This window comes from Ranitomeya variabilis, chromosome 8, assembly GCF_051348905.1.
Source record: "Ranitomeya variabilis isolate aRanVar5 chromosome 8, aRanVar5.hap1, whole genome shotgun sequence".
In the NCBI taxonomy this organism is placed as follows: domain Eukaryota; kingdom Metazoa; phylum Chordata; class Amphibia; order Anura; family Dendrobatidae; genus Ranitomeya; species Ranitomeya variabilis.
Window position 1 is genome coordinate 206,308,449 of NC_135239.1, and position 17,595 is coordinate 206,326,043.

The 17,595-nt window shown below is 40.7% G+C and overlaps 1 protein-coding gene across 6 annotated transcripts in view; it reads left to right on the top strand.

The window, feature by feature from the left end:
• Positions 1-17,595, top strand: part of COL7A1 (collagen type VII alpha 1 chain) — a 150,485-nt gene that overhangs the window by 72,305 nt on the left and 60,585 nt on the right. For all 6 annotated transcript variants that reach the window (XM_077276530.1, XM_077276528.1, XM_077276532.1 and 3 more), the window contains 17 exons: positions 409-552; positions 706-872; positions 2,215-2,241; positions 4,628-4,654; positions 4,760-4,804; positions 4,890-4,982; positions 5,546-5,617; positions 5,699-5,734; positions 5,823-5,876; positions 6,062-6,130; positions 12,235-12,348; positions 14,395-14,421; positions 14,923-14,976; positions 15,065-15,136; positions 15,237-15,296; positions 15,392-15,427; positions 15,913-15,957. In XM_077276530.1, coding sequence (XP_077132645.1) covers positions 409-552; positions 706-872; positions 2,215-2,241; positions 4,628-4,654; positions 4,760-4,804; positions 4,890-4,982; positions 5,546-5,617; positions 5,699-5,734; positions 5,823-5,876; positions 6,062-6,130; positions 12,235-12,348; positions 14,395-14,421; positions 14,923-14,976; positions 15,065-15,136; positions 15,237-15,296; positions 15,392-15,427; positions 15,913-15,957 — 1,142 coding nt within the window. The remainder of the gene's footprint in view (positions 1-408; positions 553-705; positions 873-2,214; positions 2,242-4,627; positions 4,655-4,759; positions 4,805-4,889; positions 4,983-5,545; positions 5,618-5,698; positions 5,735-5,822; positions 5,877-6,061; positions 6,131-12,234; positions 12,349-14,394; positions 14,422-14,922; positions 14,977-15,064; positions 15,137-15,236; positions 15,297-15,391; positions 15,428-15,912; positions 15,958-17,595) is intronic.

The following is a 17,595-nucleotide window of genomic DNA, read 5'->3' on the forward strand; positions in this document are numbered from 1 at the left end:
CTGCACCAGCGGAATAGTGAGTGCAGCTCTGGGGTATAATACAGGATGTAACTCAGGATCAGTAATGTATGTACACAGTGACTGCACCAGCAGAATAGTGAGTGCAGCTCTGGGGTATAATACAGGATGTAACTCAGGATCAGTAATGTAATGTATGCACACAGTGACTGCACCAGCAAAATAGTGAGTGCAGCTCTGGAGTATAATACAGGAGGTAACTCAGGATCAGTAATGTAATGTATGTACACAGTGACTGCACCAGCACAATAGTACAGATCCCCAGCAGAATAGCGAGTACAGCTCTGGAGTAAGTATAATACATGATGTTACTTGGGAATAGAGCAATAAATACAATAAACTGCCTATATTAGAACATAATCACCACACTTTTTGTTTGTTGTTCTTCAGGTGGTGCCATTGAATTTGCAAGGAACTATCTATTCACCCCGGCCTACGGTAGAAGACAGAATGTTCCCGGTGTTCTGGTAATTCTGGCAGATAGTCCATCATCAGATGATACTCTTCAAGCAGCAAACGCCATCAAAGCTACAGGTAAATAAAACAGCGTAATCCTGCCAACACTCATCAGCCACAGGAGTAAGAACCTAACTGCAGGACAGCACAGATTGGAGCTTGAAGCTACTCGCTGAGGTTGGTGGAGATGTAGTTGAAGACTCGTGAAGTCTCCTCTTTGCCTTTCTCCAGGTATTCGGGTTTTGGCAGTAGGAACAGATGGGGCTGATCAGGAGCAGTTACGTAGAATAGTCTCAGGTCAGAGCCAGAGGAATTTCTTCTACACGGCGGATGCAGAAAACTTGAACAGCCTCTCGGATCCCCTGTCGGAGGCGATTTGTTCTGTCAGCCAAGTTCAGGTAAGTTCTCGACCAACACATTAATAGGAAGTAATCCAAATGCAATCAACTGTTCCCTGTTAGCAGCCTGTATGGGATGGGGACTGCAGTTATCTTCTATTGAATGAATGACAGAGATGAGTGCTGAGATTATTCAGGGACATAATATGTGCCAACCCCCCCCCCCCACATTATACCTCTAGGAGATTGTCTCACCTCCCATTCTACATCCATAGACGTTAATATCGAGTCGCCCTCTGGATATTAAGGGCTCTGCTCTTCTTGGGAGATTTTGGAAGTGTCTATGAGAATTTTTGCCCCTTCATTCAGAAGAGCATTTGTGGTGTTGGAGAGAGGCCGGGGTCACAAACTCGGAGTGGTTGGATGGGGCTGAGGTTTGACCTCTGTGTGGCCGGGCATGTTCTTCCACCAAACTCCTCCAACCATTTCTGTATGGACCTTGTGCACTGGCCTAGGTCGACCCCCAATAACAAGCCCAAAGCATTATCCTCCTCCACCATCTATACAGGGGGCAGTCAGGAGGTGACGTCCTCCTGGAATCACCAAACCCAGACTCCTCCATCAGACACAGATAGAGAAGTGCGATCCGTCACTGCACAGAACACGTCTCCTCCAGAGTCTAGTAGTGGTGGCGGCTTTACATCACTACATCCGACACTCAGCATTGTGCTTGGTGATGTACGGCTGCCTGCAGCTGCTCAGCCATGAAGCTCCTGGTGGGGGCACAGTGTTTGTGCTGATACCAGAGGGGGTCAGCAGAGCGGTGGTGACTTTTCTGCCCTCTGCTCCTCAGCACTCGGTCCCCCGCTCAGTAACGTTATGGGGTCTCCACTTCACGGCTGAGTTGCTGCGATTCCTTCCACTTCTAAATAATATCACTCACAGATGATGGAGGAAGATTGAGGAGGAAGAAATGTCATGGACGGACTTGTTACCCTGGTGGCTCCTATTACAGGACCACGCCACCAGCGGTTCTGTCACATTTTAGCAAAAGCTGACGGCATAGCGTTGGGGGGAGGAAGGTTTTATTCCGGGGGGTGGAGGCCGAAGGTTATACACTGGGGGGACGGAGGTTATACACCGGGTGTGGAGGTGCCGGATGTTCGTACACTGGTGCGAGGGGTTGCATGTTATACATCGGGTGCAGCAAAGCTGGATATTATACACCGGGGCAACAGGACTGGATGAGAAACCCATGATAAATGATTAAGACGTGTGGCCAATACCTTTCTCCATGTAGTTTATGTGACTGATATCAGCCGCTCCTCAATTAACGCTCCAGCGCCAGATACTAACACTAACCTCTGATATAGGGTGATGCTGATTATTATTGTTCTCCTAGGAGCCCTGTACGGTGCAGTGCCCGAGGGTGAGTATCACAGATGTGATCAGAAATGACCAACTATCCTCATCACAACATTAAACATCACAATTCCATGGACAAATGACTTAAAATATGAAAACATACCAGTCTATGACTGTGATTGTACCAGTTGGACTACGCACTGATTTCACTCACAGTTGCTGATTGTCAGGATTTGCTCCCCAGGATTATTATGTTTTCTGGGGACAAACCATGGAGTAGAAAAACTTTGAACATAAACCTTCAAGTAGTTTCAATACCCCATAATGACATCCAGAATGTCTCTATAAAAAGTTTAGCTAAAGCTCATCAAGCGTCATGGTGCCACAGTGCAGGAGAGCCCCCATTAACACCTGTAGAATACCCCTATAAACAGTGCCAGCCAGCTTTCACCCATACCCCTTAATAAGGCAGGAGAGACCCCACTACCAGCTCTAAAATGCCCCAATAACAATACCATAATATTCCAGTAACAGGATAGGACATCCGCCATTTACATCACAAGAGTGCCATTTCACCCACATAAACAGTGCTAAAACCCCCCATTAACATTTCCAGGGTCCCGCCATAAATACTGCCAATGCACTGAATTATTAGTTCCATAAACGGTGCCCAAGGACCCGCGTAACAATGTCATAGCCCCCCTAAACAGTGCAAACTTTCACCACGACCAACCTAAAAGTTCCCCAATAATAAAGGCAAAATACAGCACTAAAGTGCTGCATTAAGAGCATCAGAGAGGCCATCTTTTCATCAATAGAGTGCCCACATTGATAGCACCAGAGTGCCCATATTTCCATCAATAGAGTCCTCACATTGGTAGCACCAGAGTGCCCATCTTTTCATCAATAAAGTGCCCACATTGATAGCACCAGAGTGCCCATATTTCCATCAATAGAGTGCCCGCATTGGTAGCACAAGAGTGCCCATCTTTTCAACAATAGAGTGCCCGCATTGGTAGCACAAGAGTGCCCATATTTCCATCAATAGAGTGACCACATTGGTAGCACCAGATTACCCATATTTCCATCAATAGAGTGCCCGCATTGGTAGCACAAGAGTGCCCATATTTCCATCAATAGAGTCCTCACATTGGTAGCACCAGAGTGCCCATATTTCCATCAATAGAGTCCCCACATTGGTAGCACCAGAGTGCCCATATTTCCATCAATAGAGTCCCCACATTGGTAGCACCAGAGTGCCCATATTTCCATCATTAGAGTGACTACATTGGTAGCACCAGAGTGCCCATATTTCCATCAATAGAGTACCCACATTGATAGCACTAGAGTGCCCATAGTTCCATCAATAGAGTGACCACATTGGTAGCACCAGAGTGCCCATAGTTCCATCAATAGAGTGCCCGCATTGGTGGCACCAGAGTGCCCATAGTTCCATCAATAGATTGCCCCGTATTGGTGGCACAAGAGTGCCCATATTTCCATTAATAGAGTGACCACAATGTTAGGACCAGAGTGCCCATAGTTCCATCAATAGAGTGACCACATTGGTAGCACCAGAGTGCCCATATTTCCATCAATAGAGTCCCTACATTGGTAGCACCAGAGTGCCCATATTTCCATCAATAGAGTGCCCACATTGGTAGCGCCAGAGTGCCCATATTTCCATCAATAGTGCCCACATTGGAAGCATCAGAGTGCCCATCTTTTCATCAATAGAGTGCCCACATTGATAGCACCAGAGTGCCCATATTTCCATCAATAGAGTCCCTACATTGGTAGCACCAGAGTGCCCATAGTTCCATCAATAGAGTGCCCACACTGATAGCACCAGAGTGCCCATCTTTTCATCAATAGAGTGCCCACATTGATAGCACCAGAGTGCCCATATTTCCATCAATAGAGTCCCTACATTGGTAGCACCAGAGTGCCCATATTTCCATCAATAGAGTGCCTACACTGATAGCACCAGAGTGCCCATCTTTTCATCAATAGAGTGCCCACATTGATAGCACCAGAGTGCCCATATTTTCATCAATAGAGTGCCCGCATTGGTGGCACCACAGTTCTCGTTTTGTTTTAAATTTCTTTTTATTAGTTTTACACAAATAACAAATAGGTAATAGGTAACATGTGGAATTGAGATACATCAGTATGACATTAAACCCAACCTCGGGAAGGCTAGTTAGTAATAACATGTAACAGTAGTGATGAACATGTGGATAGGCACCACAGTTCTCATATTACCAGAGTGCCCATATTACCAGCATCAGTGACCACTCACAGAACCACAGTGCCCACATTAACATCACAAGTGTGCCCATACTTACTATACCAGTGTACCCATTGTCATGCAGTTTTTCTACCACTAGCACAGACATCCAATCTCTACTCTACTTGCCGAATAATTCTTACGTTTGATTTCATTTTAGGGTGAGCAAGGTCAGAAAGGAGAAATAGTAAGTGTCCTTCTTGTATCCTAAAATAGACACAGAACTATCATGGTCATAGGGTTTTCACTGGCAGGATACTTTAAAAAAAAAAAAAACACCTTCTACTTTCAGGGGAGCAGTGGTCGTCCAGGGGCATCAGGACCACCAGGAGACTCTGTGAGTATTATTATCAGGAAGATGCCTTATAAAGCATGTGCAAAAGAAATGAAAACGAGAATTTTAAATATATTTTATATCACAGGGTCGACCAGGTTCTCCTGGTTTACCAGGTCCAGTTGGGCCCCGTGGTCCTCCTGGAGAGGGTACAGCCACAAGAGGACTAAAGGGAGAAGCTGTAAGTAACTGAAATTAGTAACTGATCAACTGACCAAATAGAAAATTTGCCACACCCCTATATATTTTAAGCCTCACCCTAAAGACTAAGCCACACCCTCTCACATTAAGCCACATCCACTTTATTGTCCAGGAATTTTGGTTACAACTCTGAGAATAGTGGCAGAGGGTCAGAGCATAAGATTGGAATTTTCCCATTGGTGGTTTTTTATCAAGCCCCGCCCCTGAGGAGCCTACTCTAGGAAAACACAATGTTCCACCTTTTCCTGGAGTATTTCTCACACATTTTTAAGTCGGAATTGATTGTAGTTGATAGTAATTTGCATTATGGAATGACTGACTAATCACCAAACCATATTTATCGGTATTGCACTATTCTCTGCCACATCCCCTGGATTGAAATGCCAAAATATCACCCTGCTAGGCATTACATCAGTTTTTGGAGTGAAAATATGGACATTCCTCTACTCTACTCTAAACTTGCCATACAGACTCCTCCCAATTAAAGTGGCGCATTCTCGTATCGTATTGTAACACATATACATATATGACTTGTTCTTTTAGGGAGAACCGGGAAATGATGGTCTCCCAGGAAGTCCTGGTCGCCCTGGCAGTCCTGGCACGCCCGGCACGCTCGTGAGTCACCCTATGTAATATAGTACTGTTAGTATACCGTTATATATCGTACATGTACATTTCACGTTCTTTGTATTTCAGGGGAGTAAAGGGTCCCAAGGAGAAAGGGGGGAAGCCGTAAGTATTCACGCCGCATATAAAGATGGCCGACCCTCATATTGGTGCACTCGATACTCAATTCACTCAATATATTCTGGTCTCTTAGGGGGAACGCGGACCCGCAGGGCCAGTGGGTCCAAAAGGAGAGAGAGGACTACCGGTAAGTGTAAGGGCAAGATGGAAACCATGGAGCCATTTTTCCCGGTCTGAACCTGACAGCAGCCTCCATTGAAATGAATAGAGTTTGTGTTTCTAACATCTTGTGTTCCGTTATGTGGTTGTTCTTATCTTTGTGTATGATATAATGCAGTTTTTACCATGAGGACACATTTCTTCTCTGCATAGGGTGAACCTGGGGAGGTGATAAATGGCGGAGCAGTGATACCAGGCCGAAAAGGTGAACCGGGAAATCCAGTAAGTGCAATATATAAAATCTCTCTTTTACTGACATCATCCTTGCTGTCATCTCTCAGGCAGCAGAAGCTTTGCAGTTTTATGTAAATACTTTAAAGTTCTATAATGAAAAGTTCTGCAACTTTCTTCTCCATTACCTTTTTCAGGATCTCAGACTCCTATCATAGACTAGAAACCTCTCTAATCAAAAACTGAGGTTTACAAACAAGTGGAAAACCCCTTAATAGGGAACGTGTCATCAGAAAATACATATTGTTTAAATCAGATTTATATATTAAAAGTATTTTTTTTTTTAATTTTCCATATTACTATCTATGCAAAAATAAACTAGAAATCTTGCAATTTCCACACTAATCACTGTGTGTGTCATTATGATCACAGAAAAGATTACAATGACCAATTGCACCTACCGTATATATACAGTAGATAACAGGATCCGCCATTCCTAATTGGTGATGTCACAGCTCACCTCCTCCTCCTGTACAATGACTGATAACACCTCTATATACAGTAGATACCACAGGATCCACCATTCACAATAGATGATGTCACAGCTCACCTCCTCCTCCTGTACAATGACTGATAACCCCTCTGTATACAGTAGATACCACAGGATCCACCATTCACAATAGATGATGTCACAGCTCACCTCCTCCTCCTGTACAATGACTGATAACCCCTCTGTATACAGTAGATAACACAGGATCCACCATTCGCAATAGGTGATGTCACAGCTCACCTCCTCCTCCTGTACAATGACTGATAAGATAACACCTCTATATACAGTAGATAACACAGGATCCAAAAGTAATGATAATCAATACTAAACACAATGAATATAGTCCAAAATTTTTTTTATTTTTCTACATAGTCTCCTAACAAGTCTATACATTTAGTCCATCTCTTTTCTAAACTTAGAATTCCCTTCGAAAAAAATTCTTGATCTTGACCCTCAAAAAAATCCCCAACAGCAGTTATCACGTCGCTATTGTCGTCAAATTTCTTGCCCCGGAGGTGTTCCTTGAGCCGAGGAAAGAGAAAGAAGTCACTGGGGGCTAGATCTGGCGAATGGGGGGGTGTTCCACCACTTCAAAGCCCGCTTCTTGAATGGTAGCCATGGCAACTGCAGCTTTGTGAGCCGGCGCGTTATCTTAGTGAAACAGCACTCCAGCCCGCAGTTTTCCGCGCCTTTTCTCCTTGATAGCCTCCCGCAATCTTCTTATTTGTTCTGCGTAGTAGGAGCCTGTAATAGTGGCTCCCTTCTCCAAATAGTCCACCATAATAATTCCTTCAGCGTCCCAAAAAACGGACGCCATAACCTTCCCTGCTGAGCTTGACACTTTGAATTTCTTCAAAAAAACAAAACAGACTGACAGCACTCACTGTTGACTGGGGCGCTCGTTCCACATCCAGGGAACCGTCCTGGATATCGTCAGACCAAAATGTATATATTGAACAGCGCTCCATCCAGGTGTAAAAGTCTTCAATACAAACTTTATTTAAGCCATAGTAAAACAGCGACGTTTCGACCACAACATGGTCTTTATCAAGCATGCTTGATAAAGACCATGTTGTGGTCGAAACGTCGCTGTTTTACTATGGCTTAAATAAAGTTTGTATTGAAGACTTTTACACCTGGATGGAGCGCTGTTCAATATATACATTTTACTTTGAATTTCTTCGGCATAGGTTCGTCAGCTCGTTGCCATGTCATCAATTGTTGTTTAGTTTCGGGATCAAAGTGGTGGATCCAGGTCTCGTCCATGGTAAAAAAAACGTGACAAAAAATTTTCCTTGTCTGCTTGGAACTTTTCGAGATTTGCTATTGAAATGTCAACTCGTTTCTTCTTTTGCTCGTCGGTTAACATTTTTGGCACCCAACGCGCGGGGACCTTTCTCATATGCAATTCTTTTGCAAGGATTCTTTGAATACTGCCATATGAGATCCCTGTGACCTCAGCTACATGCCTGATAGTCACTCTTCGATCTGCCAATACAACTTCTTCAACTTTTTTCACGTTTTCTTCATTGAGGGACGTGGATTGGCGTCCTTCACGATGTTCATCTTCCGTCGATGATCTTCCCAGCTTAAATTCCTTGGCCCAGCGTGCAACTGTGGAATATGGAGACGAGTCCCCCAATGTTTCCACCAAGTCGCTGTGTATGTCTTTGGTAGTCATTTTTTTCAAGCAGAGGTATTTGATGACAGCTCTGAGCTCGTTTTCTTCCATTTTGGTGTTCACTCCTCTGCAGTTCATATTCAAATGAATGTAGCTCCCGGGAATCGTGGTCTATTTAAGTGATTTTTTTTTCCTGGACTAGTGGGTACCTAAGAGAGAAGAAAACATTTTATTTTAATTTCTGTGTGCAATAGAAATAACTGATTATCATTACTTTTGGATCGCCCCTCGTACAGTAGATAACACAGGATCCACCATTCACAATAGGTGATGTCACAGCTCACCTCCTCCTCCTGTACAATGATTGATAACACCTCTACAGTGGGGCAAAAAAGTATTTAGTCAGTCAGCAATAGTGCAAGTTCCACCACTTAAAAAGATGAGAGGCGTCTGTAATTTACATCATAGGTAGACCTCAACTATGGGAGACAAACTGAGAAAAAAAAATCCAGAAAATCACATTGTCTGTTTTTTTATCATTTTATTTGCATATTATGGTGGAAAATAAGTATTTGGTCAGAAACAAACAATCAAGATTTCTGGCTCTCACAGACCTGTAACTTCTTCTTTAAGAGTCTCCTCTTTCCTCCACTCATTACCTGTAGTAATGGCACCTGTTTAAACTTGTTATCTGTATAAAAAGACACCTGTGCACACCCTCAAACAGTCTGACTCCAAACTCCACTATGGTGAAGACCAAAGAGCTGTCAAAGGACACCAGAAACAAAATTGTAGCCCTGCACCAGGCTGGGAAGACTGAATCTGCAATAGCCAACCAGCTTGGAGTGAAGAAATCAACAGTGGGAGCAATAATTAGAAAATGGAAGACATTCAAGACCACTGATAATCTCCCTCGATCTGGGGCTCCACGCAAAATCCCACCCCGTGGGGTCAGAATGATCACAAGAACGGTGAGCAAAAATCCCAGAACCACGCGGGGAGACCTAGTGAATGAACTGCAGAGAGCTGGGACCAATGTAACAAGGCCTACCATAAGTAACACACTACGCCACCATGGACTCAGATCCTGCAGTGCCAGACGTGTCCCACTGCTTAAGCCAGTTCATGTCCGGGCCCGTCTGAAGTTTGCTAGAGAGCATTTGGATGATCCAGAGGAGTTCTGGGAGAATGTCCTATGGTCTGATGAAACCAAACTGGAACTGTTTGGTAGAAACACAACATGTCGTGTTTGGAGGAAAAAGAATACTGAGTTGCATCCATCAAACACCATACCTACTGTAAAGCATGGTGGTGGAAACATCATGCTTTGGGGCTGTTTCTCTGCAAAGGGGCCAGGACGACTGATCCGGGTACATGAAAGAATGAATGGGGCCATGTATCGTGAGATTTTGAGTGCAAACCTCCTTCCATCAGCAAGGGCATTGAAGATGAAACGTGGCTGGGTCTTTCAACATGACAATGATCCAAAGCACACCGCCAGGGCAACGAAGGAGTGGCTTCGTAAGAAGCATTTCAAGGTCCTGGAGTGGCCTAGCCAGTCTCCAGATCTCAACCCTATAGAAAACCTTTGGAGGGAGTTGAAAGTCCGTGTTGCCAAGCGAAAAGCCAAAAACATCACTGCTCTAGAGGAGATCTGCATGGAGGAATGGGCCAACATACCAACAACAGTGTGTGGCAACCTTGTGAAGACTTACAGAAAACGTTTGACCTCTGTCATTGCCAACAAAGGATAGATTACAAAGTATTGAGATGAAATTTTGTTTCTGACCAAATACTTATTTTCCACCATAATATGCAAATGAAATGATAAAAAAACAGACAATGTGATTTTCTGGAATTTTTTTTCACAGTTTGTCTCCCATAGTTGAGGTCTACCTATGATGTAAATTACAGATGCCTCTCATCTTTTTAAGTGGTGGAACTTGCACTATTGCTGACTGACTAAATACTTTTTTGCCCCACTGTATATACAGTAGATAACACAGGATTCACCATTCACAATAGATGATGACACAGCTCACCTCCTCCTCCTGTACAATGACTGATAACCCCTCTGTATACAGTAGATAACACAGGATCCACCATTCACAATAGGAGATATCACAGCTCACCTCCTCCTCCTGTACAATGACTGATAACACCTCTATATACAGTAGATAACACAGGATCCACCATTCACAATAGGTGATGTCACAGCTCACCTCCTTCTCCTGTACAATGACTGATAACACCTCTATATACAGTAGATAACACAGGATCCACCATTCACAATAGGAGATGTCACAGCTCACCTCCTCCTCCTGTACAATGACTGATAACACCTCTATATACAGTAGATAACACAGGATTCATAATTCACAATAGGTGATATCACATCTCACCTCCCCCTCCTCCTGTACAATGACTGATAACACCTCTGTATACAGTAGATAACACAGGATCCACCATTCACAATAGGAGATATCACAGCTCACCTCCTTCTCCTGTACAATGACTGATAACACCTCTATATACAGTAGATAACACAGGATCCACCATTCACAATAGGTGATATCACAGCTCACCTCCTCCTCCTGTACAATGACTGATAACACCTCTATATACAGTAGATAACACAGGATCCATCATTCACAATAGGTGATGTCACAGCTCACCTCCTCCTCCTGCACAATGACTGATAACCCCTCTGTATACAGTAGATAACACAGGATCCACCAGTCACAATAGGTGATGTCACCGCTCACCTCCTCCTCCTGTACAATGACTGATAACACCTCTATATACAGTAGATAACACAGGGTCCACCATTCACAATAGGTGATGTCACAGCTCACCTCCTCCTCCTGTACAATGACTGATAACACCTCTATATACAGTAGATAATACAGGATCCACCATTCACAATAGGTGATGTCACTGCTCACCTCTGTTCCCTCCTGTATAATTACTGATAACACCTCTATATACAGTAGATAACACAGGATCCACCATTCACAATGGGTAATATCACAGCTCACCTCCTCCTCCTGTACAATGACTGATAACACCTCTATATACAGCAGATAACACAGGATCCACCATTCACAATAGGTGATGTCACAGCTCACCTCCTCCTGTACAATGACTGATAACACCTCTATATACAGTAGATAACACAGGATCCACCATTCACAATAGGTGATGTCACAGCTCACCTCCTCCTCCTGTACAATGACTGATAACACCTCTATATACAGTAGGTAACACAGGATCCACCATTCACAATAGATGATGTCACAGCTCACCTCCTCCTCCTGTACAATGACTGATAACACCTCTATATACAGTAGATAATACAGGATCCACCATTCACAATAGGTGATGTCACTGCTCACCTCTGCTCCCTCCTGTATAATTACTGATAACACCTCTATATACAGTAGATAACACAGGATCCACCATTCACAATGGGTAATATCACAGCTCACCTCCTCCTCCTGTACAATGACTGATAACACCTCTATATACAGCAGATAACACAGGATCCACCATTCACAATAGGTGATGTCACAGCTCACCTCCTCCTCCTGTACAATGACTGATAACACCTCTATATACAGTAGATAACACAGGATCCACCATTCACAATAGGTGATGTCACAGCTCACCTCCTCCTCCTGTACAATGAGCGATAACACCTCTATATACAGTCCTTTACAGATATTATCATAAAGTAGGATTCTTATATATGAGTCTTGTATTAAGATTCCACACAAATGTATAGAAATATCTAATGTTCTTCTCTATGGGCTGTGTCTCATATTGAAGGTCAGCCGCATTTATGCGATTGCTGTGATAACAAACACAGACCAAGAGTGACGCTGTTTCCAGAGATTTTCATAGTAGTCTCTGTGCATCACTAAATCTGATCTAGCAAACCAAATGCGCACTGACCCTTTATAAGTGTTTATCTATTTCTATTAGGGAATTCCTGGTCAGGCTGGAACCCCGGGTCAGAGAGGAATACCAGGAACTCCAGGACAACCTGGGCCAGAAGGACCAAGTGGAGCAGCAGGTGTTCCAGGGCAATCAGTGAAGGTGATTTTCTATATCTCGCAGATAATTGAACTGCTACAATATTTCAATTTGTGTTAAAGTAAAAACTACTATAATACTGCCCCTCTGTACAAGAATATAACTACTATAATACTGCCCCTATATAGAAAATATAACTACTATAATACTGCTCCTATGTACAAGAATATAACTACTATAATACTGCCCCTATATACAAGAATATAACTACTATAATACTGCCCCCTATGCAAAAGAATATAACTACTATAATACTGCTCCTATGTACAAGAATATAACTACTATAATACTGCTCCTATGTACAAGAATATAACTACTATAATACTGCCCCTATGTATAGAATATAACTACTATAATACTGCCCCCTATGTACAAGAATATATCTACTATAATACTGCTCCTATGTACCAGAATATAATTACTATAATACTGCCCCTATGTACAAGAATATAACTACTATAATACTGCCCCTATGTACAAGAATATAACTACTATAATACTGCCCCTGTGTACAAGAATATAACTACTATAATACTGCCCCCTATGTACAAGAATATAACTACTATAATACTGCCCCTATGTACAAGAATATAACTACTATAGTACTGCCCCCTATGTACAAGAATATAACTACTATCATACTGCCCCTATGTCCAAGAATATAACTAATATAATACTGCTCCCTATATACAAGAATATAACTACTATAATACTGCCCCCTATGTACAAGAATATAACTACTATAATACTGCCCTCTATGTACAAGAATATAACTACTATAATACTGCTCCTATGTACAAGAATATAACTACTATAATACTGCCTCTATGAACAAGAATATAACTACTATAATACTGCCCCTATGTACAAGAATATAACTACTATAATACTGCTCCTATGTACAAGAATATAATTACTATAATACTGCTCCTATATACAAGAATATAACTACTATAATACTGCCCTCTATGTACAAGAATATAATTACTATAATACTGCTCCTATGTACAAGAATATAACTACTATAATACTGCTCCTATGTACAAGAATATAACTACTATAATACTGCCCCTATGTACAAGAATATAACTACTATAATACTGCCCCTATGTACAAGAATATAACTACTATAATACTGCTCCTATGTACAAGAATATAATTACTATAATACTGCTCCTATGTACAAGAATATAACTACTATAATACTGCCCTCTATGTACAAGAATATAATTACTATAATACTGCTCCTATGTACAAGAATATAACTACTATAATACTGCTCCTATGTACAAGAATATAACTACTATAATACTGCCCCTATGTACAAGAATATAACTACTATAATACTGCCCCTATGTACAAGAATATAACTACTATAATACTGCCCCTATGTACAAGAATATAACTACTATAATACTGCCCCTATATACAAGAATATAACTACTATAATACTGCTCCTATGTACAAGAATATAACTACTATAATACTGCCCCTATACAAAAGAATATAACTACTATAATACTGCTCCTATGTACAAGAATATAACTACTATAATACTGCCCCTATGTACAAGAATATAACTACTATAATACTGCCCCTATGTACAAGAATATAACTACTATAATACTGCCCCTATACAAAAGAATATAACTACTATAATACTGCTCCTATGTACAAGAATATAACTACTATAATACTGCCCCTATGTACAAGAATATAACTACTATAATACTGCCCCTATGTACAAGAATATAACTACTATAATACTGCTCCTATGTACAAGAATATAACTACTATATTACTACCCCTATGTACAAGAATATAACTACTATAATACTGCTCCTATGTACAAGAATATAACTACTATAATACTGCCCCTATACAAAAGAATATAACTACTATAATACTGCCCCTATACAAAAGAATATAACTACTATAATACTGCTCCTAGAAGACTAATTTGATGATTTTAGTTTCTTAAAAAAAAAAAAAACCATTGTAATTGACTTGATCTAAAAGTTAATTAATTTGATACTTATTTCCTTTCAGGGAGAAAAAGGAGAACGAGGTGAGAGAGTAAGTGCACTTCATATTAATTATTGTGTTAGCCTGCTACTCTACAACCAGACCACCACAGAGATTACTAGAATTAGGGGGTCTGTCCATCCACAACTATAGTGGAGAAATGTCTCTCCTGTTATGGCGACAGTTGTACTATCTAACAACGTGTGAGTTTTGGGAAAGCTGATAATGCATCGTGAGCAGGAAGGTGGTGACAACCGCAATGAGCAGATATCTGATGTATGGCGGAGGTTGTCACTGATCCTACAGCAATACTCACTCATAATACTCACATGACTGCATTATTATATTATTATATTACATTATATATGAAGACAATGTTGCACAGATAAAGGAAAGGACATCTAGTAATGAGCTTTGTATCTACACGTACATTCTTTCTTGATGGGGTCCCACCCCAGAGGACCCCCAATATTAATAAAATATAAAATACGTTGAAAATATCAGGATATTACCGATATATTGAAATCACAAGTCACTTCTCTTGTTTTTCAGGGTCTTCCAGGATTAGTCAATGGTGTCGCCGTCAAGGGGGAGCCAGGAAGTCCTGTAAGTGGAGAAATTAGATAAAAACTTTCATAATCTCCCTATAATATGATAAATCATTCAAGCAAAATGTCTCCGTCTGCGATTTAAGGGTCCACCCGGTCAAAATGGATCTCCCGGCCTGCGGGGGCTACCAGGACTGCAAGGAGCTAAAGGTGACAAGGTGGGTAAATAAATCAAGGCTAGTTCATCTGATTACCCCCAGGCGCCTTTGCTACCCTTATTTTGATTGTTTGACCAATTGTGAACCATTATTATTGCAGGGAGAAACGGGTGAAGGCTTCCCGGGGGCAGCAGGACGGACCGGAGATCCAGGTGATCGAGTGAGTTCCAATAATAACCCATTGATTAACGAGTCTTCAGAGGATGACAGTGACGCTATGTGACTAATGTATTATCATACATTTATATTGTGTAGGGACCCAGAGGACCCCCGGGAGAACAAGGGATAAAGGTAAGTGATGGGGAAAGTGGGGGTCGTCCATAGGACAGAGAAGGTTGTAGTTGTCAGAAGAACCGGCGAACGTTTTGGACAATTACTTTAAATATCGCCTCTACTTATGCTTTTTCCTTCTATAGCTCATTCTTCTGCTTCATCTTCTCTTTTCTTTTGTCCTTTTTCTCCTTATCATTTTTCTTTATCTATCTTGTATACTTCCTATGCGCCTTTTCCTTGTCCTATGACGTTTTCTGTCACTACCTTCTTTTCTTTCTTATTGTTTCCCTTTCTCTTCATCTCCTCCCTAATCTTATTTACATCATCCTAATCCTTCTTTTCCTCTTCCTTATCCTTCACCTCTTCTGCCTCCTCCTGCTCTTTCATCACTCCCATATTCTGCTCCATATCCTTCTTCTTTTAATCTCTGGATTTATTTCAGAGTCCCAGACATTAATGCTATAATAATGTATTATGTGATGTCTCCTCCTGTTCTCTAATAGGGTGACCGTGGACAACCAGGTCTGGATGCAGAACCTGGGGTGAAGGTGAAAAATTACAGCTCTTGCTTCATATCAAACAAATCTTCTATTAAACATGTCCATATTCTATGTACAAGAATGGGAAAAAAACAAGAATATTGCCTTCTTTATGCAATAATATAACTACTATAATACAGCCCCCTATTTACAAGAATATAACTACTATAATACTGCCTCTATGTACAAGAATATAACTACTATAATACTGCCCCTATGTACAAGAATATAACTACTATAATACTGCCCCTATGTACAAGAATATAACTACTATAATACTGCCCCTATGTACAAGAATATAACTACTATAATACTGCCCTCTATGTACAAGAATATAACTACTATAATACGGCCCCCTATGTACAAGAATATAACTACTATAATACGGCCCCCATGTACAAGAATATAACTACTATAATACTGCCCCCTATGTACAAGAATATAACTACTATAATACTGCCCCCTATGTACAAGAATATAACTACTATAATACTGCCTCTATGTACAAGAATATAACTACTATAATACTGCCTCTATGTACAAGAATATAACTACTATAATACTGCCCTTATGTACAAGAATATAACTACTATAATACTGCTCCTATGTACAATAATATAACTACTGTAATACTGCTCCTATGTACAATAATATAACTACTATAATACTGCCCCTATGTACAAGAATATATCTACTATAATACTGCCCCCTATGTACAAGAATAACTACTATAATATTGCTCCTATGTATAAGAATATAACTACTATAATACTGCCCCTATGTACAAGAATATATCTACTATAATACTGCCCCTATGTACAAGAATATAACTACTATAATACTGCTCCTATATACAAGAATATAACTACTATAATACTGCCCCTATGTACAAGAATATAACTACTATAATACTGCTCCTATGTACAAGAATATAACTACTATAATACTGTCCCCTATGTACAAGAATATAACTACTATAATACTGCTCCTATGTACAAGAATATAACTGCTATAATACTGCTCCTATGTACAAGAATATACTATAATACTGCCCCCTATGCACAAGAATATAACTACTATAATACTGCTCCTATGTACAAGAATATAACTACTATAATACTGTTCCTATGTACAAGAATATAACTACTATAATACTGCTCCTATGTACGAGAATATAACTACTATAATACTGCTCCTATGTACAAGAATATAACTACTATAATACTGCTCCTATATACAAGAATATAGCTACTATAATACTGCCCCTATGTACAGGAATATAACTACTATAATACTACCCCTATGTACAAGAATATAACTACTATAATACTGCCCCTATGTACAAGAATATAACTACTATAATACTGCTCCTATGTACAAGAATATAACTACTATAATACTGTCCCCTATGTACAAGAATATAACTACTATAATACTGCTCCTATGTACAAGAATATAACTGCTATAATACTGCTCCTATGTACAAGAATATACTATAATACTGCCCCCTATGCACAAGAATATAACTACTATAATACTGCTCCTATGTACAATAATATAACTACTATAATACTGCCCCTATGTACAAGAATATATCTACTATAATACTGCCCCCTATGTACAAGAATAACTACTATAATATTGCTC